The sequence below is a fragment of the Oryza glaberrima genome, chromosome 6, assembly GCF_000147395.1.
Source record: "Oryza glaberrima chromosome 6, OglaRS2, whole genome shotgun sequence".
Lineage (NCBI taxonomy): Eukaryota > Viridiplantae > Streptophyta > Magnoliopsida > Poales > Poaceae > Oryza > Oryza glaberrima.
Genome location: NC_068331.1, coordinates 8,013,933 through 8,040,184, shown reverse-complemented (window position 1 = coordinate 8,040,184; position 26,252 = coordinate 8,013,933). Strand labels below are relative to the sequence as shown.

Sequence of the window (26,252 nt, the reverse complement as noted above, 5' to 3'; positions counted from 1 at the left end):
ATTTTTGGATTTAGTTGTCATATCGTATATACGGACACATATTTAAAGTATTAAATATAGTCTAATAACAAAACAAATTACAGATTTCGCCAGAAAATTACGAGACGAATTTATCAAGCCTAATTAATCCGTCATTAGCAATTGTTTACTGTAGCACCACATTGTCAAATCATGGCATAATTAGATTTAAAAGATTTGTCTTGTAATTTATACGTAATCTGTGTAATTGTTTTTTCCTACATTTACTACTCCATGCATGTTTCTAACAGGGCCTTAGTTCAATCGGATCCTGTTGGGTGGCTATGGCAACTGCAACGCGTTAGCCTCCGTTAAATCAGATCTTGCACAACTGCTGTTCATGAGAGTACGATTCAAAATGAATACTACTTCCTCTGTTTTGCAATATAAGTCATTCTAACATTTCCTATATTCATATTGATATTAATGAATCTAGATAGATATATGTATATATTAATTAACATCAATATGAATATGGGAAATGCTAGAATGACTTACATTATAAAACGGAGGGAGTATAACACATGTTAGAGCCGTTACTATCTATTTACATGTGGCTCAAATCTGACCATCTACTTGCTCGATCCAACACTGTACTACCCATCATAACATCCGACTGCTTAACGGGCGGTAGCTATAGCAATTGCACCCGATCCAAAGTCTTGTTAGTTCTTTTTTTTTTGAAACCTAAAAGTCTTGTTAGTTCTTTTTTTTTGAAACATAAAAGTCTTGTTAGTTCTTCCCTAGCTAGCTATTTAAGCTGGTATATGCGATTCCATTTGAGAGCAATTCTGCGAGACGATGAGGGCTCAACGACCATCGTTGGCAGCTGCTGGCAATCCGGTACTTGCTCTTCTGTTTCTATGGGTTCTTAGCTGTAAGTCCCTCTGGCACCTGCCTTGTTTTTCCAGATTTTTCTTTTTATCCACCTTCATGTTATACAGATGGATTCAAATATTCAATGAATGATTTCAGGCTGTAATTAAAATGGGTGAAACCCTTTCAGCCAAAAAGAAAGTGGTGGCATACAATTTTTCTAACTTGCATGTTATTATATTGCTGTGATTTTTAATTAAGGGGGACATGTAACGGCGGAAATTGATATCGCCAACATGACGGCGCTACAGAAACATGTTTCGTTCTTCGACCGGAACAAGGATGGCATTATTACTCCGTCGGAGACCATTGAAGGTGATATGATTAGCTATATTGTTCTGTTTAATTTGCAATGAGTTCCGAGAATATTGTGCTAGTTTGGTATGGAGAGATATACTTAAGTTCAAAACCGATATTTTACTCTAACTATATGATTTAAATTCAGAACTTCATGTGCACTGTAGCAGCCATATATAAAAAGCTAGCAAATGCATAGTTAAGGTAATGTTATTTGAGCTTGCAAGGGTATGTTATATTGAGCGCAAGCCATAGTGATAGGTGTGCAAAAACTATGTGTTGTAAAAAAAATCTACCTCTATGTGGAGGAGAAGAAGAGGTTTTTTTTTAAACCCCGCGGGTGTATTTGTATTAAAGTAGGGGGAAACATTGTACAATAGCCCTAAGGCTAGGAGATTACAAAAGAAAATAAAAAGAAAAATAAGAGGGGGGAGGGGGACTGTCAGGGGAAGGGGTTGGGGGTATATGTCACGATTTACAGATTGCCAATTATACTTTCACGAGTGTACGGAGACAGGGATTGGATGCCCCTTGCTCCACTTGTGCGCCATAGCCATACTTCATCAATTGCCCGAATAAGGAGGTGCCAATCAAAGTTTGGTGAATGAGATGCGTGGTCTAGCTGCTTTGCTAGTAATTATGGTTGATGTTGCCACTGTTGATGCTGCCAAATACGTGGCAAATATGTGGACTCAATATATACGGAGGCATACATATATCCGTCTTTGAAAACCACAACTAAGAGGTTTTTTTGTGGTTTGCGTAAAAACCGTGGACTGCCGGTGAAGTTCGACAAAATTTTACAAAGAACTTAATAGTTTTTTTTTCTAACTTGGCATATGCAAAAACCATGGATTACTGGCGAAGTTCAAAAAAAAATTATGTAATGGGTTTAAATTCAGTTAGAATTTTCTTAACTTGGGCGGCTTAATATTGAGTGGTTTGTGATCATCTCGAGCCAACTCGAAGCCTCTGGTTATTGTTTTATAAACCTGCTCATATGGATGTTAAGAAAACATCAGGCTCCAAGAGCACGTCGAATTTCAATTCAGAGAATTTTATATTTACTTAGAGGTTAATATAATAAGGCTACAGAAAATCTGAGCTAAGATGATTCCCTTAAACCTGGTCTATGTTTGAATGAGCTCCTTGCAGTGGTAAATACTCCCCAAATCTTAGGCTCCCCAAACACCAGTCTCACCTAGACTATGAGATCTAATAATTACACAATCCAAACATTGAACTAGTAGCTAGAAATTGGATAACTCTAACTTCTACAAATTCTTAATAGCAGCTTCTCATAATCTCCGGCCCTCAAATAAGGCTTTAGTTTTCGTGTTTGATAATCAATCTACTAGTTAGCATTTTTTGGGTTGAATGCTGGGGGATTACTTAGGTTACCGATCCATATAACCATAGTGCAAAAGTTTAACCAATCACCCAACCGGCCAGTTAGACTCTCTGTTCACCGGAGCCATCCATCCGATTGGCGATCACCCATTAGACTGTGGTTTAGTAGTTAACTACATGTAACATTTATATTTGAGTAGTAAGTGGTCAACTGCCTAGTTGGTCCCCGAGGGCTCTCTCACTCCCACCCACCACGGATCAATTCTCGCATTTAGCCGGCTCAGTTTATCTTAGGTCGTTGATTCACATGAGAAACCACCTGGTTCATCCGGGTCACATAAGTTCAAATGCAGTGAGGGTCCTTAAAGCAAACCAAGCTGCTCATGCTATTTTTTCCGGTTATTCCGTTCAACCGCCAGTCAGATCCATGTTTCTTACTACATACATGCAACATAAGGAAAGTTAGGTTCACTAGAATGGATACCCTCATCTCAAACGGGCGGTAAGCCCCATCTCAATCGGGCACGGCGTCCGTCACAGGCTAGAAGTCACCGATGTGAAAAGTAATCTCAATCGGGCAAACGGCCGTCACTGATGAACCTATCTCAATCGGCCCTAATTGAAGCCCGTCACCGATAGCTTTGACCCAGACTACCAGTCAAACTATAGCCCGTCACAGATGACCTATCTCAATCGGGCCACAAATAGAGCCTGTCCAGATAACTACTAAACTCAATCGGGCCTAAACTAGAGCACGTCACAGATGATACTCATCTCAATCCGGCCTAAACTATAGCCCGTCACAGATGACTGTCATCTCAATCGGGCATTAACTACAGCCCGTCACAGATGACCATTATCTCAATCGGGCATTAAGTTATGGCCCGTCACATATGAGTATAATCCACAAAAAAAATTGTTTTTTGGCTAGCCTCAGGCCTTTGCTAGCCATGCCCGCTGCAAAAATGACAGAAACACAGATATCCAATATCCCCAGCTCCCCAGCATCACCCATTCATATATATGCATTTACATACACAGCCATCAATATATTTCACACAACTACATTCACAGAACATCCATTTTGATATCATTTTTCACATCCATTCACATATTTCACATCCATTCAAATATTTATCATTCACCTGCAAAACCGAGTTAATTGGATCAAATATTTATTTTAGCAAGTATTAACATAAACATAAGAAATATATACATAAATATAAACATTACAGTTACATAATCACAGTTACATAATCAATGTTCATCATTGGCTAAACATAAAAGTTCAACAATGTTCATCATTTTAGTTTAAGCCTAAACATTCCTTTGGGGTTAATTATTTCGCGGAGGATGAAGCCGGCTATCTCCTCGCGAACCTCCTCAAAGCTGGTAGGCAGAGACTTGGTAATTTTGCTCTACATTGTCATAATTCGAGATTAGTTGATCGATCATATATATGTACTTCGATGTAGTTAGTTAGTCTATCACAATTGAGACCACCGACCTCAAACTTAGCCAAAGTCTTCACCTTTTCTCTGTACAGAAGGCGCATGTTGTGGCACACATGGAATCCACACTGGTCACCTATTTGTTGCTTCACCGGGAAGTATTTTTTGTGGATGAGGGTGTCATGTCCTGTCTTCCCGAGGCCTCCTCTTTGCACGTATTGGGCCCACGCTTTATCTATCGCTAGTTGAATTGGGGTCCAATCATATGCGTTCTTATCAATTCTGGAGTTCAGGTAGTGACATGTACTCCACTTAGGTGTTATGACCAGAAGGATCCAATGGGCACTGCGGCATTAATATAGTGAAAGTTAATTAGTACTGAAGGAATGTGTCATGCTGTTGTGTATATTTAGGGAACACACTTACTATTGATTATAGGCGCATATAATGTACTCCTTGTCTCGGCGGGACCACAAGGTGTCGTAGATGTAGTTGACCATTCCTTGACGGCCATTCTGGAGATTTGTGACAGTAACCACTTGTGGATCAAGGAAGGCAACTTCCGGTGCATTCTTCTGACACCATTGCCAACTTAACCTACATGCAACATAAACGATCTTGTAAACGAGTTAAACCGATTGTTATTACCAAATTGAGTTGGGTGACAATACTTACGAGGAGTAGCACTTAATGAGGCTTGTGTCCACCGCTCGGAGCCTGTAGAGGTCGAATAGATCCTCGAAGTCGACCACGCTATAATTTGTTGGACCAAGGAATGGCTTTCCATCGTGCTCTCCAAGGATATCGGTAGCTTTATTCGGACTCCTGGCGTTAGATTTCTCCATATAGTATATGTGAAGGTCCTTGCAAGCGGTGCCCATTGCGGCAAGCACGTCATCTCCAACCAATGGCATGCCTAGTTGGAACTCCTGTGGAGCGACGTATTTCTTCTTGACCTCTTTGCCCTTAGTCTCTTCCTGCCCCTTGCCCAGATCTAGCTTCCTTGGAGCTAGAAGCGAGGCATGCACCTTTCCTCCTCTTCCTCTCCCCTTTGCATCGGTAAATCTCTAGCCTGTGGTAAATCTCATGTAGTAAATCCCTAGCCCTTAAATAAGGCTTTAGTTTTCGTGTTTGACAATCAATCTACTAGTTAGCATTTCTTGGGTTGAATGTTGGGGGATTACTTAGGTTATCGATCCATATAGAGTGCAAAAGTTAACCAACCACCCAACAGCCGGTTAGACTCTCGGTTCACCGGAACCGTCCGTCCGATTGGCGACCACCCATTAAACTGTGGTTTAATAGTTAACTACAAGTAACATTTATATTTAGTAGAAAGTGGTCAACTTCCTAGTTGGTCCCCGAGGGCTATCTCGCTCCCACCCACCACGGATCAATTCTCGCATTTAGTGGCTCAAGTTTTGTTGGTGAGCTTGTTAAGTCAGTTTATCTTACGGAGTAGGTCGATTCACATGAGAAACCACCTGGTTCATCCGGGTCACATCAGTTCAAATGCAGTGAGGGTCCTTAAAGCAAACCAAGCTGCACATGTTATTTGTTCCGGTTATTCCGTTCAACCGGTAGTCAGATCCAGGTTTCTTACTATATACTACTACATATGCAGTGCTTCTAACATAAGGCGAGTTAGGTTATTCAACTCTTGTGCTTGGTTAATTAATTCATTCATGATTAAGGTGGCCAAAATGCCTAACCTGGGTTTTGGATATTCACATGCATGGAAATTAGTTTTGGATCACAATTAGTTGATGTGTGCATTAGCACATAGGAAAAAGTTTAAATACCGCAATAAACTTTGGATGAAAGTCTGTATAGCACCCTGAACTTTAAAACTGGACATTCAACCTCCTAAACTTTGCCATACCATCCATATTACCCCCTAAGGTGATTTTGCATGACGGTTTTGCATATTTGGAAGCTTAGACGAATAATTTGAATAACTAATATAACATATTTGTATATCATAAGTTATAAGCCATTAATTTATTTCTATACAGTATATCATACTATTATTGGCATTTATTTGTAAATGAGAGTTAATAAGAAGCAAAAAGAAATATTTCAGTCAAAATTTTAATATATATGTCTAAAGTGTATGACATGATCAAACTCACCCAACTTATATACAAATTAGACAAAATCACTATATGCAAAACCATCTTAAGGGGTTCAATTTACCCTTGTATAAATGGTATTGTAAATTTTAGGTGGTTGAATGTCCGGTTTTGAAGTTAAGGGTGTTAGACGGACTTACATCCAAAGTTTATGGGGGTTGTTTGGACTTTTTCCTAGCACATCATATTATATTGGAACTAGTCTCTATAAAATCACTGCAAATTAATTTATATCTTACTAACGTATACTGCTTAATTTGGATTGCAGGGGTTGTTGCAATCGGTTGTGACTTCGCATTTGCTAGAGACCTAGCCGCCAGTGTGCATGCTGGTCTTGGTCCTAAAACAAGCCCCGTACTTTCTCATTTTCTCCCATAACTCTAATCCAAAATCATATAAAAATAATGACTTGTTTATTATGAATTTGGTCCAAAATAGAGTAACTAGATATGCTATTTAATTTATTGTACACAAGGGAAAAATTCACCCGGTATTGTTTCCGCATTCAAATGCGCAGAAGGATGCACCATTACCTCACTTATCGATATACATAAACAACATCTATAGAGGAATGCACAGGAGTGACACAGGCGCACTAGATGCTAAAGGAAGGTAACACCAACCACATGCCTATATATACATATCTTACATAAATGTTAGAAGACATCACATTATATCATATAATGTCAAGCATATTAACAATAATATGTGACACATGTATCTAAATAGCAAGATAATTACATATTTTTAGTTAAATCCTTTAGGAGTACATACAAAAGAACTTTAGTGAGTTTTGAGCATTTGCTTGATATACTCTATCTTTTGTTTAATAAGAAATACAACTTTTAGATGCATATTTTATTCCACTTTACATACATTAGTAATACTATATATACATGATTAATTAAGTTATTTATTAATACATGACTATATATACACTTTACATAAATTAGTAATACTATATATACATGATTACTCAAATTCCTCCCACACACTCATTTCTAATACTGTATGTGTTGCAATCAATCCAGAGGTCATAATAGTAACTCACAACATTTTTTTTCCTTAAATCAAAATGGTCATGGCATCTTCATATATTTATTTGAGTGTAGTATTGTCTATGTGTTACCGTAACCCAATTAGTGTAAAGTTATTTATTAGCCAAGCCTATTTAAGCCTGATCTTTAGAATTAATTGCATAGTCTTTTTGAGGTTTTCTAACAAAAACAGGATAAAACTTTTGGATAAAAGTGTCACGCTTTTCAAACTGCTAGGCAGTGCGTTTCGTGCAAAAACTTTCTATATGAAAGTTGCTATAAAATGTAAGATTAATCCAATTTTCAAGTTTGTAATAATTAAAACTCAATTAATCACACATTATTACCACCTTGTTTTACGTGAAATACTTAATCTTTATCTTCATCTTCATCTTCAGAAGATTCAAACACCACCTAAGGTTTGGATCTATATATATTTTAAACATGATGATTTTCAGGTTTGTTCCTGCAAAGTTTGAGGAAATATTCTCGAAACACGCAAAAAATAGACCAGATGCATTGACATCCTTGGAGGTCAAAGAGATGATTCTAGCAAATCGAGATCCAAATGACCCACAATCATGGTATTTTTCTTAATATGTTTGGTCAGTTACTATCAATTACTCATAAAAAATGTCAATTACGCTCTTAGGGCAACTATAAGTTCACTTTGACCCTTTGAACTGTATTCGAAGTTTATCTGTTTACCTCAAACTTACAATCACCATGTTTTGGTTGCCATGGTGGTGATTTTCACTGATGTGCACGGTTTCCTGTTAGGAAATTGTTTTTTCTTTATAATAGGTAAAACCCAACCTCTACACCAACACCAAAATATATATATATATATATATATATATATATATATATATATATATATATAGAGGACACTCATATGGGGCACCATGGTATCTAATGCACAAAATCACTCAAATTTTTCAAAATTTTCAAATTGTGAGTATATACCTAGTTATAATAATTTGATTCATACCTATACTTATCAACAAAACAACTCAAATTTAACTTTATTTCACAATCCATGATTACATACCTAACTAATTATATGTATGGATGCTATATACCTAGAATCAAAATCTAACAAAAATAAGTTCAAATTCAGTTCAAACTTGCTTTAAACTAGTTAGTAAAGTAGTTAATGTTAATACCTAAGTAATTGAAAAAGTTTCATACTCATTTGAATTAGGTATATACTCAATTTCAACAATGGTGCCCGGGCACCATGGAGCATCAAACAAATTTAATATATATATATATATATATATATATATATACACACACACACATATACATATACATATACGCACGCGAGAATAACAAATACACTCGCGAACTGTGTGAATTAGAAACTAAAACTATAAGGAAGATATTTCTCAGCATGCCAGTCTCCAAAACGGCCATCCTACGCAGTCTTCCAAAAAGTAGGAAAGTGAATGACATTTAGATTTGTCAGTGAAACCCTTATCCATCTGTTCCAAAACCATAATAGAATACAGTTGAGGATGTTAATTTTCCTGGTTTTGAAGTTGAACGTGAAAGGGGGATTGTTGTCTTAATATATAGATCTTCCATTCTAAAAACATCATTTTAAGCCATTACCCATATCAAATAAAAAAGGAAAATGTATGCTCTTACTTAAGGTTGATGCTATAAGTTCTGTAATGATTTTCATTCAACAAAATTGAAGTTTCTAACAAAAATTGGTTACTTGTGATTACTTATGTTTAATTACACCTTTTTCTTGAAAACACAGGGCTGCAGCTATAAAAGAGTGGGGGCTAATTTATGGTCTTGCGAGTGATAATAACGGATATTTTCACAAGGATAGTGTGAGAGGTATATACGATGGTAGTGTGTTCGTTAAGTTGGAGAAAGAGAGGGAATCTTCACAAAGTACAGTTTGCCGGAGCTCTGTATAAAGTAATTGGGAAATGAAGTTGTAATCACAAATACATTGTATTGCATCATAGGTATTGTTCGTGTACATGCAAAATGCCATATTTGGAGAAGCACTGGTGTATGGTAGTAGAGTTATGGTTGCATGACTTTAATCGTTATGATTCAAATCTTGATTTATATGAACATTATGTATACATGGGTGCACTCTTAATAAGATTTGAGAAAACTAATTTTATACCATTGAGTTTGTCCTAGTGAAATGATTTATCATTAATATTATCTATTTCTATAATATAGCAGGGACTTTACCAACTGTTCTAAAAGAAGAAAGAAGGGGAAAAAAAAGGTTTGTCTAAAATAGGACATGTTGGCAATGTTCGATTCCTTTTTGTTTGTTTCGACCTTAAACGGAAAACTAATACAACCCATCGCCAAACTTACAAAACCAGAGCAAACGAGGTCACTCGGCAATATTGTCCCCTATTGACTCATTTGACTAGGTCTTCGTCCCACGTGACATTGACATGGCGCTTACGTTGTCGACATCCGCTCGCCGTACAACCACATCCGCGTTTCTGACGTCTCCCGTGCCAGCCACCCCCTCACTAGTGGCGCCTCCTCCTCCTTGACACCCCCGGTAACATCCACTCCTCCTTCCCTCGATGCAGCTACCCCATCACACCTCAATGTCTTCGCCACCCTCCCTCCACTCCCTTACTATGGCCGTTGCACCTCATCCCTCATCGTCCTCGGCTTCGGGGTGGCAAACTCCCCCTTTTCCCGAACCTCTCAGTCCATGGCTGGGAGATCGACCGCACTGTGATCTCCGCTTCCCATGATTTCTTCGGCCTCACGGGGCTCGAAGAGGACCACGCTGCCCACCTCTTCATCCATGTCTGGGACACGCTCGAGGTCGAGGCAGTGGAAGGGTGGACCTGTTTGCTGATGGGAGCATGCTCCCATAGCTCCAAGAAGCAGACACATGGATGCAGATAGGCGGGATGGTGGTGGCCGGTGGGAGGGTCATGGTGAATTGCGGGCTGCGGCAAGCCATGCGTGGAGGCGGAGGAGGAGGGGCGGGACGGCGAGGCCGTCAAGGACGCACCCCGTGGGCATGAGATGGTGTGGAGAGGAAAGAAGGGAGGACCAAAGGAGTGAGGATGAGGACGAAGAGAGAGGAGAGATAAGAAGGGAGGAGTGAGGACATGCGAGGTCACGTGGGCACCACCATTTTAAATATTTTTTGTGTAACTGATAGTGGGCCCACAGTTTTTATTATTCTCCATATCAAATTGCCACATAAGCGCTACATCAACACCACGTGGGACGAAGACCTAGTCAAATGAGCCACGTATATACTACGTCAGTCAAAACCGGGGACAATACTATTAAGGGACCTCGTTTACTCTGGTTTAAGTTGGGGAATAGGTTGTATCTGGTTTTTGGGGTCAAGTTCCAAAATCATACTAAGCAACAAATTTGAGGGACCTAAAGTGAACTTATTTTCCCCTGGCGGGCAGCTGTCGGGAGTGAGGCGCTAGCTGGAACCCTGCAATCCGGTGGGGCAGAAAGCCCATCAGCCGCTCCAGCACCGAGGCTGCGTCACGGCCTCAGGCCCGTGGCGTGGGCAAGAGGCAAGCCCAGTAGTTGATGCTCTAGACGGCCGGTACCGGCAGCTATCCGGCCCAAACGCCAAGGGCGATCCTTTCAACCGTACTGTACACACTATATATTTTTTCGAAGGAGCATGATGAGTATGTTTCGGTGAATACGGTGCAATGCATTTGTTCTTTGTACGATTATACATTTCTATCAATGTACCTGACGAGGAGTAGTATCTCTTAGACAGTAGTAATTGAATATTTCCAACCAAGTCTCGAGGGTATTCAATACATGAAAAATATGAGAGTAATATGCAACAACTACTCTCTTCGTCTCAAAATATAAGAAGTTTTGGTTATATGAGACACATCCTATCTAACCAGCTAGATTCGTAGTACTATGATGTATCTCATCAAACCAAAAACTCTTTATATTTTAGGATAGAGGAGAACCTTTTCCTTAATACTAGTGAACGTGCACGTGCAAAGCACATTGATATATACGATTGAAGAAAAATACATTCATTGCTGATTTACATCTACATATCCTTACAAATTAAAGCTCATAGTCATTCATAAAAATAAAAGTATTGTAAACATTGTCTTGGTAATTCATTAAATAAAACTAAATTGTTATTGTATTACACCGTAACAGATGTTTTTCAGTGAGAAACTTATTTTCATTACATTTATGTTACTTTACGCTATGGACTACATACAATAGATAATGGTTAAGCCTATAAGAGTTAAACTATTATGGGAACAAACGACGATAGCTAACTCATGAAAAAGTGAGATAGCAGCCCATATATTATCAAAAGCTAGTAAATTTAATGCAGCTTAGAATAGATCGGTGAATCATCAATGAATGTTTCCCAATTTTCATACACACACACACACACACACACACACACACACAGTACCTGCAAAGTTTAGGTGCATGTATGGGCATAATGGTGTACATAGAAAAATTCAAATAGAAAGATAAGTACAAACACTATTATGCCATATGTAACAATCATATCAATTGCGCACCACCATGAGTTCCTGTTTACCCTGCAAAGCTGAATTCGTTGTTGTCATGATTTCTATAGAATGAAGCGCAATTGGCAATTTATACTTTCACATATACAGAAGTAATTCAGTCCACAAAAAGAATGAGAAGATGTAGCATGGTGGCAGCATTTTATTTGCAAGTTTGTGATAGTTAGGATCGATCTTTGCTGGAGACAATATTTTGAACTCGAGATGCATAGAAACATGGATGTGTTCGCCAAATGCTAGCTGACAAACAAAAAAGTGCACATCCTTGGAATTTTCTAAACAAATGCAAAATTGGCAGCATCATTCTGATGTGACTGAAAACTCTATAGAAATAGTCTCCTTTTTTAAAGAAGTTTCGAAAACAAATATAAGCACAGCCCCTGCAGTAAAAGAAGTGATATTGCCACATTGCTGAAACAGAGCACAACTTTTCTTCAAGTTCGCTTTTGCAATAGGAGCATCATACAATTGATTCCATAGTTAATAATTTACAGCAATCGTTCGTCAAAAATTTTATTCACAAGCTCATAAAAGAAGATCTCCTCAATGTAATTATCAGATTGTTTATTAACTTCAACAAAAAAGGAAAATCACGGTCACTTGTTTTTGGATCGTGTTTTCATATACCAAATGCAACCGTAGAGACATAAGAGCGAGGAGGGAGAGAGCAGACCCGGCGAGCGGCGGAGAAGGCGGTGACCCACAGCAGCGGCGGCGGCGCGTCACGCGGCTCCGAGCGGCCCGCTCCCTCGGCGATGACGGCGGCACCCTGCTCCCAGTGGTCAGTGGAGTCGAGCAACAGAGACAGCGGCGACACACGGATCCGAGGCGGCGACGGGCGCGTGTGAGGAGGCGGCGGGGTAGGGCGAGCGGCTCCAGCGGGAGGCGGCGGCTCCGGCGGGAGGCGGCGGCGTCGGGCGCGCAGCCGCGCGCGAGCGGAGTGGCGCCGGTGGGAGGAGGCGGCGGAGGGCGAGCGGTGGCGGCGGGCGCAGCCGCGCGCGAGGGGAGCGGCGGCGGCGGAACGGCTCCGGAGAGCGGCGCCGGTGGGCGCGCAGGAGGCGAGCGGCGGGCGGCGCCGCGCTGGAGGATAGGTTTTTTTTTCTTTTTCGGCGGCGGTGGATTCTTTTCTTTTTATTTTCGCTAACCGCTGTTTACCGACATGGAGTCGCTAATTGCAGAGATTGATTCAACTTTTAATATAAACCATTGAATAAATAGATCTAAGGATCAGGAGAGAGAGGTGTTTGATGAACTGTTGCTTTTTATATTGGTATAGATGGAAGTAGTATGAAAAACATATATGTTCCTCAGAAAAAAATTATATATATGCGCTTTGATTATTTGGCAAAAGTTTTTGCATTTTTACCATACTTTTTTTAATTTGCATTTTTTAACCATACTTGTGATACTACGAAAGTGCTTTCTTGACATGAATACAGCCATGCACCCTACTTTTGCAGTGGAGCACCGAGCACACACCCCAAAAAAAAAAAAAAACACATCATCAACACGGACTTGTGTTGCCCCTGCTGGAGTGGTCCAGTTATAAAACCCTTAAAAAACCATCAGATATCATCACTTCGAACTAAGCAAGGCCTCTTGCCTCCTCCCCGCCGGCGTCGCCTCGCCTCGCCTCAGCTTCCAATGCCAACCACTGCCGCGGATCTCATTTAAATCTGAACACATTTTAGTTGATTCTAAACATTTTATATTAAAAGTTGTCTCAGGTTACGGAAATTGAAATTTTTTCAAACAGTTTTAAATTCAGACAATAGTGTTTCAAAATTATTTATTTTTTTGAAAACATGGAATGTATTTGATTTCTGTAATTTGGGACAAGTTTGAATTTTGTAAAATATATTCAAATTCATGCAAAATGTGTTGAAATTTAATACAGTTGTTTAAATTAAGACAATAGTGTTTTAAAATTTATTTATTTTTTTGAAAAAATGGAATGCATTTGATTTCCGTAATTTGGGACAAGTTTTGAATTTTGTAAAATATGTTTAAATTCAAGCAAAATGTGTTGAAATTTAAAATTTGCAAGGTGATTCAAGGGTAAAATCATCTTTTGCAAGGTTTTATTTCTTCATTGTGGTCGAAGTGTCTTTTTGGCAAATAGGCATAAAACTAGAACGTCCTATGACAAACCACGGAACTAAATTATATATCCTAAAGCGGCCGCGAATTTAGTGTCCTAAAGTAAATTTTGCCTACTATAAACATAGCTAATGAAATGCTCCTAGAGGAATTTCTTTTGTAGCAACAACTGTAATGTATTCATGAATTAGGATATATTTTTGTTGTACTTTACTCATCAAATAGTATAAATAAATGGGCACCCGACAATAAGATAAATGTAGACGCGGATGAATTGCTTAACACACGTGTATCACCTTTTCCGTGTGTTGTCACTACTACACATGCATCAGCGGGCGCGGCTAAATCGGCGGCGGCATCGGCGGGCGCCACATGGGCATCGTCGGCGGCATTAGGGAGTGCGGCGGCGCGGCATCGGCTACTGTGGCGGCGGTGGAGCGGATTCATCTCTGGCCGCCACGTGGAGGCCAGATCCATCGCTGGCCGCCGCGGGGAGGCTGGATCCGTCGCCTGCCGCCGCGGGGAGGCCAGCTCCGTTACCGGCGACTGCGGGGACGACGGCGGCGGGCCTCGGGCAAGGCCGCGACGATGACGGTGGTGGCGGCGACATTGACGACGGGCAAACTTTCTCGACTACGATGTCTACGACCTCGAGCGCGCCATGGCAAACTTCCTCGACTAACGTCTATGACCTCGAGCGCGGCGGCCGGGCTGAGGTGGCGGCGGTCGGGTGCAGCGGCGGCCTGGGCGAGGCGGCGGCGAGCAACGAGGCAAGGCTTTATCGTGCGCTCATCGTCCTCCTCCTGGTCGTCGCGTGCATCGTCAAGGGAGCGATGTGGTGGCCGGCGGTGATTTTTGCTCTTTTTAAAAAAATTTTGGTTTTTTTTTCGTGCGGGTGGTATAACACAACAGCACGGGATAATTGATTATCCAGTGCGGTCGGCCCGCCCGCACGCGAAAATACCGATTTTCTCAGACACTCGGTTGCAGACGGGCTGAACAACCGCATGGAAAAATCAAAATGCCCGCACGGAAAAATCTTCTGTAGTAGTGTGTGGACGAAGGGAAAAGAAAAATCTGGCGATGCAAAGACGTACGAGATTTGAGAGACATCTGCTTGCATCACTTCAGTTGTCTTTGCGTCCTTTCTAAATCTAGTGAAGATACCGGCAGCTAATATAGTTCAAAGAGAGGTTACTCATAATATAATTAAAGTCCTACACATGGTTTGCTCATTGCATGCATAGACAGCATTGTTCAATATATATATGTGAAATGCATATGGTGAAAAAAAGTTATTGCCAGTAAAGATGCATGGTACATTCTATTGATATCTACTTGTAGTTTTTTGGACCACCGCGGTGAGATATGTGAGTTGCTAAAAAGTTCAACAATATATGGGCACTATTATTTAAAAGGGTTCGTTGGAACCATGTCACCCTAATTTTGTAAAATTTGAGATATGCCACCCGTATCTCAATGAGATGTAGGACCCACATGAGTCAATCACATGTAGGTCAGGGTGACATATCATAAATTTTACAAAATTTGTGTGGCATGGTTCAAATTTTCCCTATTTAAAACCTACCGGATGGACTTATACACTTCCGACTTCACCACCACACCATATGTGCTTTCTCTACTTCAGGTTGTATAACTACGCTTGTTGTTCCAAAAAAAAAGACTAATTAATATTCACTAAATAAAAGAAATGTAAATTACACATTGAATCTTCTTCAACTTTGTATGGTTTAGTTTCTGCCAAGCTTGCAGAAGAATCATCATAGAGTTATTAGACATGCTTATATTTGGCTCAACATATTCTGTATTTCCATTTCGTAATCCAATATATTCTCTTTATGAGTAGATCTAGAAATGCCAATTTACTTTTCCATGATGTCATTATCTAAAAATAAACTTTTCTGTGATGTACTCCCTTTGTTTTAGGTTATAAGACGTTTTGACTTTAGTCAAAGTCAAACTGTTTTAAGTTTGACTAAGTTTATAGATAAATATAGTAATATTTATAATACTAAATTAGTTTTATCAAATCAATAATTATATATACTTTCATAATAAATTTGTCTTGGGTTAAAAATGTTACTATTTTTTTATAAACTTGGTCAAACTTAAAACAGTTTAACTTTAACTAAAGTCAAAACGTCCTGAAAGCTGAAATGGAAAGAATAACAAGTTTTGCATAAAAGAAGATTAGATTACTGAGAGCCATGTGTTACACATCAATCAATATATCTTGTACATCAATATATCGTTGTACCTACCACCTCATTGTACCTACCACCTCCTCCTCTCCTCCTCATTGTTAGTTCAATCAGATCCTGTGTTGGGTGCCTATAGCAACTGCAATTTTAGTATTTACGTTATCCACCGTTAAATCAAATCTTACACAACCACTGTTTATGAGAGTACAAATCAAGGCAAATACTATAACCATACTAGGTGATTCCCGCGCTTTCCAATGGAAATTCCTAAGTAATTTTTAATATTTTTTAAATAATCGAGTTAAAAGTAAAAATTATAATAGTTATTAACAACAAATAAAACTGATTTATCAAACTATGTTCAAAGAGAAATACAATTAGTAGACTCTGTATAAGATTGTAGATGAAATATAATAGTCCGCACTTTGATTATACAAATGAATATATGTTAAATATTATAAAAATGAAGGATATATATGTTAAAAATATTGTGAAAAATATGTGAAGGAAGATGATTGGATGTTAATTTGTAGAATTCAATGAATTATAGATGATGTTGCGTGCTTGTATTAGTTTTATATGTAATTATTGCTTGTAAATGATAATGTAACATGTTTGCATGTTATAGTAAGATAGGATTAGGCAGTTGCTATTTATATACATGTGGCTCAAATCTGACCATCTATTTGCTCGATCCAAAACCCACCATATCATCCGACTGCTAACGGGCGGCGGTAGCTATAGCAACCGCACCCGATCCAAAGTCTTGTTAGTTCTTCCCTAGCTAGCTATTTAAGCTGGTATATGCGATTCCATTTGGGAGCAATTCTGCGAGGCGATGAGGGCCCAACGACCGTCGTCGGCAGCTGCTGGCAATCCGGTGCTTGCTCTTCTGTTTCTATGGGTCCTTGGCTGTAAGTCCCTCTGGCACCTGCCTTGTTTTTCCAGATTTTTCTTTTTATATATCCACCTTCATGTTATACAGATGAATTCAAATATTAAATGAATGATTTCAGGCTGTAAAATCTTGGTGTCAGCCAAAAAGGAAGTGGTGGCATACAAATTTTCTATAATTAACTTGCATGTTGTTGTTGCTGTGATTTTTTTAGGGAGGCATGTAACGGCGGAAATTGATATCGGCAACATGACGGCGCTACAGAAACATGTTTCCTTCTTCGACCGGAACAAAGATGGCATTATTACTCCATCGGAGACCATTGAAGGTGATTAGATGTATTAAACAATGAGTTCCGAAAATATTGTGCTAGTTTGGCATGGAGAGATATGTACATATACATAAGTTCAAAACGGATATATATTTTACTCTAGCTATTCCTATATGATTTAAATTCAGAACTTCATTGTAGCAGCCATATATAAAGCTAGCAAATACATAGTTAAGGTAATGTTATTTAAGTTTGTACTCCGTCCATACTTATAAAGGAAGTCGTTTAGGACAATGTTTAAATCAAACCTTGGGAATATAAATCATGAATAACTCTCCAGTTGTTGAGTTTGAAAATGTAAAAATTATATGAATAGATTTGTCTTAAAAAATACTTTTATAAAAGTATACATATATCACTTTTTAATTTTTTAATGAATATTTTTATAGAAATAAGAAGTCAAAGTTGTATTTTGGAGACCGTGTCGATGTCCTAAACGACTTTTTTTTTTTAAGTATGGAGGGAGTAAGGATATGTTATATTGAGCGCAAGCCATAGTGATAGGTGTGCAAAAACTCTGTGTTTTTAAAAAATCTACTTCGATCTGTGTGGAGGAGAAGAGGAGACGCCAATCACAAAGAGGAGACGTGTGGTCCAGCTGCTTTGCTGGTAGTTATGGTTGGTGTTGCCACTATTGATACTGCCAATACGTGGCAAATGTGTGGACTCAATATATACGTTTTTCTGGTCCGTGCGAAAACCGTGGACTATCAGTGAAGTTTGACAAAATCTTATAAAGAGCTTAAATTCAGCTTTTTTTAAAAAAAAACTTGGCATATGCGAAAACCACGGATTACGGCGAAGTTAAAAAAATAAAAATAGTTCAAATTCAGTTTGATTTTTTTCTTAACTTGGCTGGCTTAATTATCGAGTGGTTTGTGATCTCGAGCCAACTTGAAGACTTTGGTTACTGTTTCATAAACCTGCTCATATGGATGTTAAAAAAAACATAAGGCTCCAGTTTTAATTTACAGAATTTTATATTTACTTATAGGTCAATATAATAAGGCTTGAGAAAATTTGAGCTAAGGTGATCCCCTTACACCTGGTCTATGTTTCAATGAGCTCCTGATAGTGGTAAATACTCCCAAATCCTAGGATCCCCAAACACCAGTCTCCCCTAGACTATGAGACCTAATAACTATACAATCCAGACATTGAACTAGTACCTAGAACGAAGTTGGATAATTCTAACTTGTATAGATTCTTAATAATTGCTTCTCGTAATAGGGCTTTAGTTTCGTGTTTGACAATAAATCTACTAGTTAGTATTTTTTTTTTGGGTTGAATGTTGGGGGAGGGGGGTGTGGTTATATTTTTTTATGGGTTGAATGTTGGGGGGGGGGGGGGGGGAGGGGGTGGTTTACTTAGGTTATCGATCCATAGAACCATAGTGCAAAAGGTTGGACCAGTCACCCAACCAGCCGGTCATACTCTCGGTTCACCGGTCCCTGCGTTCAACAAGTGAACCACCCATTAAACTGAGGTTTAGTACTTTCTCTGTTTCATATTATAAGTCGTTTGACTTTTTTTCAAGTTAAACTTTTTTAAGTTTGTTCAAGCTTATACAAAAAATAAAATAGTATTTTCAACCCAAAACAAGTATATTATCAAAATATATTCAATATTAGATTTAAAGAAAGTAATTTGATATTTTAGATGTTATTAATTTTTTCCTAATAGAAGTTTGACTAGGAGAAAAATTAGATGACTTATAATTATAGATGGCCAAATGGGCCGTCCTGCTCGAGCACGATCTGGCCCGGGCGGAGATCAGTCGTGCCGGTACGACCTGACCTACACATCGGGCCGTGCCTGCCCACAGGCTACACCAACAGCCTAGGCACAATAATAAGACTCAGGCCATGCCGGCCCGGCCTAAAGACACGATGACCTATTTTGTCCATAGAATAAGTCTATTTTCCCTCCCTCATCACTTTGGATAGTATCACATATGGCTAGAGTAAGTATATTTAGCATCCATCCTCTCTTTTGGCCCATGCCGTGTATGGCTGAATTAAGTCTATTTTAGGTCCCTCAACTATTTTCTTCCCTACTCACTGGCAGGGGCGGAGCTAATATAGCTAGGGGGTGCCCAGGAACCCGGTTCAAAAAAAATTACCTATAGTTTATCTATTTTCGCCATATATATACCCCGTCAGTATAAACTTAGGCACCCGTATCAAGCTAAATTTGATTCAAACCAGAGTAAAGCAAGCGAATGGAACCCCCTTCAATTTATTCTAGCTCCGCTCCTGCTCACTAGACCGTGTCGTGCCGGTCATGGGCCTGACACCAATCGTCTCGTGCCGTGCTTGGGTCAAGCCAAATGGTAGTTCCGTGGATCGGCCCCTCGGGCCTTATTTCCATTTAATACTTATAATATGAAACACAGGTATTAGTTAACTACATTTAACATTTATACTATTTAGCAGTAAGTGGTCAACTGCCTACACTACTAGAGAAACGATTTTTAGCGACGTTGGCCTTTTATTTTTCCAGGCGGGTATAACCCTCGGAGCCAAATATCTGCCTACAAAAATGTAAACCGGGGTGAACTTTTGTCATCCGCCTACAAAAATCAATTTTTCCAGGCGGACCTCTTAAGTGATCCGCCTGAAAAAATTGATTTTCCCAGGCGGAACCTTATGTGGTCAGCCTGCAAAATCATGCCTCCACGAAAAAAAATCTAAGTCATCGAGTCCTTATCTTCTTCAACTCAACCCCTCCCCACCACTCATTCCCCCTCTCTCTCTCTCTCTCTCACGAGCAACAGGGCAATGGCGGCGGCAGTGGCTCCGACGAGCAGCGGTGTCGGCGGCGGCTCTGAGGAGTGGTGTGGGCGGTGGCTTCGCCCGCTCGCCTCGCCGCCTCTGCCACTTCCCCTCCTTGCCCCTTTCGCCGCCGACCATGACGAGCGACAACGACGGCTCGCTGCCTCCGCCGCCGGCTCCCCTCCTCGCCGCCTCCTCCGCTGGCCACGACGCGCGACGACGATGGCTCGCCTCCTCGCTGCCTCCGCCACCGGCATCCCTCCTCGCCGCCTCCGCCACTGGCCATGACGTGCAATGCGCCGGCTCGCCTCCTCGCCGCCTCCGTCACCAACTTCCCTCCTCGTTGCCTCCGCCGCCAGCCACGACGCGCGACGACGACGGCTCGCATCCTCGCCGCTTCTGCCGCCGCAGCCAGCTCCCCTCCTCGCCAACGCGACGATGACGACGAAGAACACACCGATGCGACGATGACCACATTGAGGCGACGACAACGTCGATGACTGCCGTGACGATGATGGCGGCGACGCGACGATGATGACAATGACGCCTGTGGAGGCCAGCAGAAGGAGGAGGAGAGGCGGTGGCTCAGATCCTCCCTCTCCTATGTGGGGTGGCGGATGGAGGAGAGCCGTCGGCCGGAGGGGGAGGCTAGCAGCGGTGCCCGTGGGTAGGGCCACCGCCGGTGGGTAGGGGTGGTGGATTTTTTTTATTTTATTTGCTGAGATGATTTTCGCAGGCGGGCTAGTTGGTCCCCGAGGGCTATCCCACCCACCATGGATCGATTATCGCATTTAGTGGCTCAAGTTTTGTTGGTGTGCTCGTTAAGCCAGCTCGGTTTATGTTAGATCATTGAATCACATGAGAAACCACCTGGTTATCCAGGTCACATCAGTTCAACTGCGATAATTGAGCTGCTCATGCTATTTGTTCTAGTTATTCCGTTCAACCGCCAGTATGGTCCGAATTTCTTACTATATATGCTTATAACACAAGGAGAGTTAGATTATTTCACTCTTGTGCTTGGTTAATTAATTCATTCACGGATTAAGGTGGCCAAAATGCCTAACCTGAGTTTTGGATATTCACATGCATAAAAAATGATCACAATTGATGTGTGCATTAGCACATAATATTGGAACTAGTCTATATAAAATCACTATAAATTTATATCTTACTAACGTATACTGCTTAATTTGGATTGCAGGGATTGTTGCAATCGGTTGTGACTATGCATTTGCTAGAGACTTTGCCGCCCCTGTGCATGCTGGTCTTGGTCCTAAAACAAGCCCCGTACTCTCTCATTCCCTCCCATAACCCTAATTCTAAACAAATCATATAAAAATAATGACATGTTTATTATGAATTTGGTCCAAAATAGACTAACTAGATATGCTATTTAATTTATTGTATACACAAGGAAATAATTGACCAGGTATTGTTTCCGCATTCAAATGTGCAGAAGGACGCACCATTACCTCACTTGTCGATATACATAAAGAACATCTATAAAGGAATGCACGGGAGTGACACAGGTGCACTAGATGCTAAAGGAAGGTAACACCAACCACATGCCTATATATACATATCTTACATAAGTGTTAGAAGATATCACATTATATCATATGATTAATGTCAAGCATATTAACAATAATATGTGATGCATATGTATCTAAATAGCAAGATAATTACATATTTTTAGTTTAAATGCTTTAGGAGTACATACAAAAGAACTTTAGTGAGTTTTGAACATTTGCTTGATATACTCTATCTTTTGTTTAACAGGAAATACAACTTTTAGATGCATATTTTATTTCACTTTACATACATTAGTAATACTATACATGATTAATTATGTTATGCCTTGGCAAAAATTCATCCCACACACTCTTTTCTAGTACGGTATGTGTTGCAATTAATCCAGAGGTCATAATAGTAACACATTATTTTTTTTCCTTAAATCAAAATGGTCATGGCATCATCCTATATTTATTCGAGTGTAATCCTATATACTTATATATATACTTATATAGTTCATCCCCACTAAGTGTAATTAATGTTATTTTTCTCTTATCTCATTAAGCCACATCACCTCAATTATTTCTAGCCTTTGAATAATATATCTATGGTTCAAATTATCTCTTCTTTTTTCTCATAAAACCATGCAAAACTCAATTATTTTTGTACTCAAATTTCATAAGTATCAATTTGTTTTAATTTTAATAATTATATTGCATCTTATTTGCACATATTCATTATGCGCGACGCCTATTTAGGCCTGGTCTTTAGAATTAATTGCATGCTCTTTTTGAAGTTTTCTACACTTTGTTTGGATATATATATATATATATATATATATATATATATATATATATATATATTAAACATGATGATTTTCAGGTTTGTTCCTGCAAAGTTTGAGGAAATTTTCTCGAAACACGCAAAAAATAGACCAGATGCATTAACATCCTTGGAGGTCAAAGAGATGATTCTAGCAAATCGAGATCCAGATGACCCACAATCATGGTAATTTTCTTAATATGTTTGGTCAGTTACTATCAATTACTCCCCACACAAAAAAAAAACTGTCAATTACGTTCTTGGGGCAACTATAAGTTCATTTTTGACCATTGAACTGTATTCAAAGTATATCTTTTTACCTTAAACTTTCAATCACCATGTTTTGGTTGTCATAGTGGTGATTTTCAATTATGTGGTTTCCTAGTAGGAAAGTGGATTTATTTTTTAAATAAATAGGTAAAACCTGGCCTCTACACCAACACCAACATAGGTATATGCTGCCAAAAGTAGGAAAGTGAATGACACTTAGATGGTGTTCATTTCTTCTAAAGATGAAGATGAAGATTAAGTTTTTTATGCAAAACGAGGTGGTATTAACGTATGATTGATTGAGTTTTAATTATCACAAACTTGAAAACTAGATTAATATGATATTTTAGAATAACTTTCATATAGAAAGTTTTTGCACGAAATGCACTGTTTAGCAGTTTAAAAAGCATGCCACAAAAATCTTAATTTTCATCCAACTCTTGTTGAAGAAAAGAACGGGACCCGGTGTGTTTGGTTCTTAGCCATACTTTATCACCATTTGCTAACAAATATTACCACTTGCCTAAGTTGAGGCGATCACATTATTGGCCACACCTTATCAAATCTAAGGGAGCATCACCACACTTCTCTGAGTAAATGACATGTGAGACCTAATTTATTAGAAAAGAATCTTGCCATAATTGTGGCTACAACCAAACAGAATGTGGTCAAACTGTGGTTGGCAACCAAATACCCCTTTAGATATGTAAATGAAACCCTTATCTATCTGTTCCAAAACCATAATAGAATACAATTGAGGATGTTAATTCTACTGGTTTTGAAGTTGAACATGAAAGGAGGATTGTTGTCTTAATATATAGATCTTCCATTCTAAAAACATCCTTTTAAGCCGTTATCCATATCAAATGAAAAAGAAAATGCATGCTCTTAGTTGATGCTATAAGTTCTTGGTTTTCATTAAAACAAAATTAAAGTTTCTAACAAAAATGGTTACCTGTGATTACTTAAGTTTAATTACACCTTTTCCTTGAAAACACAGGGCTGCACCTATACAGGAGTGGGGGCTAATTTATGGTCTTGCAAGTGATAAGAACGGATATTTTCACAAGGATAGTGTGAGAGGTATATACGATGGTAGTGTGTTCGTCAAGTTGGAGGAAGAGAGGGCATCTTCACAAAGTACAGTTTGCCGGAGCCTATCATTTAGGAGTACTGTATAAAGTAATTGGGAAATGAAGTTATCCCAAATACATTGTATTGCATCATAGGTATTGTTCGTGTACTTACAAAATGCCATATTTGGAGAAGCACTGGTGTATGGTAGTGGAGTTATAGTTGCATGACTTTAATCATTATGATTTAAATCTTGGTTTATATGAATATTATGTATATACGGATGCACTCTTAATAAGATTTGAGAAAACCTATTTTATATCATTAAGTTTGTCCTAGTGCAACGAATTGCCTTTAATATTATCTTTTTGGACATATATAAATGCTCATATCATATACATTTACAATCTGCCACAGCATATGGCATATCCTTCTAACTAAAAAACAGGTGATCGCCATCTCTTATCACTTCAATGTCCTCGACCTCGGCTCCTTCCACAGTGAGGATCCCTCTCACGGCCTTCCCAAATTTCTGTTCTGAAAGTTTCATCAGTTCTTGCATCGAATCTGGGAGCAAGACGAGCTTCCCCGGCGAAGGATGCAGTGCTGTGCTAGTCGCGTTGGGAAGTTGCTCATGAATAACAACCCGTTTGGGTTCTTTGCACGGTAACATTTTGTGAGAGGCCTCTTTTGATTCATCTACAGCAACCTCGGTTGCCCTTTCCAAAACCATTGAGTTTCCATTCCAAAGATGATCGCTGACAAAAGCCACATCCTTTGTTTGCACCTTCAGAGACTCAAGGTACTGAATAAAATTGGAGAACACGATGTACCCATCTGCGGTGTTAGGCTGGACAGCCTGGAGCAGATGGATGTGGCTTATGCGGACAACCTGGGTAAGCCTCCTGCTCCGGATGGTGAATGGTTGCGGAATGCTGAACATCACCCTGATTTCCCCTGCCATGCCCTGAGGTCCTATTCTCTTCACATGCCTCTCTGTCCCATCTGCAAGGGTTGTCAATGCCTCCACTTCGCCGGAGATGATGATATAACAGTCCGTCGAGGTCTCATTCTCCAGGATAACATTAGCCTTGGGGGGAAAGAATTCTGCTTTCATCTCCGCGACCAGCTGCACAATGAGGCTATCGGAGACTCCCTGGAATAGGTAGCAGCTCTCAACAGCACTCTTGAACAGGTGCTTCATGATGCCCGACCGCACAGCTTTGGGCAGCTCTGACAACATCTCCTGCTGCAGCTGCTCATCTGTCCTGAACCTGAGCTGCACGCTGGCCAACATATGCTCCCTCATCGCCTCTGGCAGCCGGTTCATGCTCACAAACTCCGACACCCGCTGCACCATGTCCCTCATCTTGAAGGTGTTGGAGGTTTCACGGACAACGAGGTTGGTGATGTTGCCGATGATGTAGGATGTGAGGCCCATGTTGAAAAGCATGAAGGCTATGCTGAAAAGCATCTCACCAATGTTGGTGGCATGCAGGTCACCGTAGCCGACCGTGGCAAGCGTGGTGATGGACCAGTACACTGCACAGGTGTAGCAAAACCACACGCTTCGGTCCTCAAAGCTATGGATCTGGTTGCCTATCCATGTAAGCTCCTTGATCTTGTAGTTGAATGCCATCCACAGGTAGATGCAAGCGGCAAAATGCAGCGCAAACAGTGTCACACATAGAAGCTTGATAAGCCTGGTCCACAAATAGTTGAATCTGATGTCCTTCTCCACCCTTGCAAAGAGCTTGCTGACACGCCGTAGTCGCCAAAGACGGAGAAGATTGAGGAGCCCCCAAAGTCCTTGTCTTTTGCCAGTCACAAGCTGGTAGATTATTTGTAAAGGAATCATCGAGGCCACATCCAGAGCGAAACACGGCCGTTTCAGGTACCTCATTGTGGTCTTCCTGCAGTCAGTTATGAGGAGGCCGGTGGAGGTGTCATGGTATGCGACGAAGAAAGATAAGGCAATGTCAATGGCGAAGAAGACATCGACCACCAGGTCCGTGACAACAAGAGCAATGGAGGCTGCCTTCTCCATGGACAGGTCGAACGGCGATGCCCATGCCGAGTACAACACTAGCATGATCAGGAACATGTGCCACCGCCTGTAGCTGCAGCTATGAGGGTTGATGACAAACCGCCCTAGCGAAGGAGATGCTTCATCAAATGCCGGCCGGAGAAGCTCGCTTCTAGCGGCCATGGCGGGGCTCATCGTCACTGGTAGTATTGCCACCGATGTGCTGCCTTGTCTTGTCATTCTTCCACCTTATTTGTTGGTGTTTTTTTCAAGTTGATCTAGTTTTATACCCAAAATTCTCCTAGACAAAGTAGGAGTGAAACTCCTAGTTCCTCTAGAACTCAATCTTCAATCTCTAAATAAAAACCGCAGCCAACTCCAACCGAGTCGGACTGCAACTCGTTCTTGCCTCCTGCCGCGTGGGCCACCTGGGCCGACTCGGCCTGCCATCCAACCGAGTCGGACTCGGCCTGCCGCTTGCCACCCCGACAACCTGCTGT

At 40.3% G+C, this 26,252-nt stretch overlaps 3 protein-coding genes and 1 pseudogene across 4 annotated transcripts; 3 read left to right on the top strand and 1 right to left on the bottom strand.

The window, feature by feature from the left end:
* Nucleotides 1-759: 759 nt before the first annotated feature.
* Nucleotides 760-9,245, top strand: LOC127776522 (probable peroxygenase 5). Of its 2 annotated transcripts, none has more exons than XM_052302927.1 (6): nt 760-895; nt 1,096-1,209; nt 6,393-6,478; nt 6,642-6,736; nt 7,620-7,745; nt 8,933-9,245. In XM_052302927.1, the coding sequence occupies exons 1-6, from the start codon at nt 820-822 to the stop codon at nt 9,096-9,098; spliced, it is 663 nt and encodes a 220-aa protein (XP_052158887.1). In that variant the 5' UTR covers nt 760-819; the 3' UTR covers nt 9,099-9,245. The 2 variants fall into 2 exon arrangements, with proteins under 2 accessions (XP_052158887.1, XP_052158885.1); XM_052302925.1 differs by having other exon boundaries at nt 6,600-6,736.
* A 368-nt stretch (nt 9,246-9,613) lies between these two features.
* Nucleotides 9,614-10,236, top strand: LOC127776379 (uncharacterized; annotated as a pseudogene).
* A 6,580-nt stretch (nt 10,237-16,816) lies between these two features.
* LOC127776523 (probable peroxygenase 4) lies at nt 16,817-24,054 on the top strand. The gene is made up of 6 exons (XM_052302928.1): nt 16,817-16,959; nt 17,155-17,268; nt 21,250-21,335; nt 21,505-21,599; nt 22,443-22,568; nt 23,653-24,054. Exons 1-6 carry the CDS (start codon nt 16,884-16,886, stop codon nt 23,831-23,833), a joined length of 678 nt encoding a protein of 225 aa, XP_052158888.1. The 5' UTR covers nt 16,817-16,883; the 3' UTR covers nt 23,834-24,054.
* A 105-nt stretch (nt 24,055-24,159) lies between these two features.
* LOC127776520 (potassium channel KAT4) lies at nt 24,160-26,015 on the bottom strand. The gene has a single exon (XM_052302923.1). The coding sequence runs from the start codon at nt 25,990-25,992 to the stop codon at nt 24,160-24,162; it is 1,833 nt and encodes a 610-aa protein (XP_052158883.1). The 5' UTR covers nt 25,993-26,015.
* Between the last annotated feature and the right edge of the window lie 237 nt (nt 26,016-26,252).

What these genes read in the sequence shown, in the direction of transcription:
- LOC127776523 (XM_052302928.1), top strand. Translation starts at nt 16,884, where the DNA reads ATGAGGGCCCAACGACCGTCGTCGGCAGCTGCTGGCAATCCGGTGCTT. An exon ending in GTTTCTATGGGTCCTTGGCT is followed by an intron (nt 16,960 to 17,154) that starts GTAAGTCCCTCT and finishes TGATTTTTTTAG; the next exon opens with GGAGGCATGTAACGGCGGAA. An exon ending in GCACTAGATGCTAAAGGAAG is followed by an intron (nt 21,600 to 22,442) that starts GTAACACCAACC and finishes GATGATTTTCAG; the next exon opens with GTTTGTTCCTGCAAAGTTTG.
- LOC127776520 (XM_052302923.1), bottom strand. Translation starts at nt 25,992, where the DNA reads ATGACAAGACAAGGCAGCACATCGGTGGCAATACTACCAGTGACGATG.
- LOC127776522 (XM_052302925.1), top strand. Translation starts at nt 820, where the DNA reads ATGAGGGCTCAACGACCATCGTTGGCAGCTGCTGGCAATCCGGTACTT. An exon ending in TCCGTCGGAGACCATTGAAG is followed by an intron (nt 1,210 to 6,392) that starts GTGATATGATTA and finishes TTTGGATTGCAG; the next exon opens with GGGTTGTTGCAATCGGTTGT. An exon ending in CCAAATGACCCACAATCATG is followed by an intron (nt 7,746 to 8,932) that starts GTATTTTTCTTA and finishes TTGAAAACACAG; the next exon opens with GGCTGCAGCTATAAAAGAGT.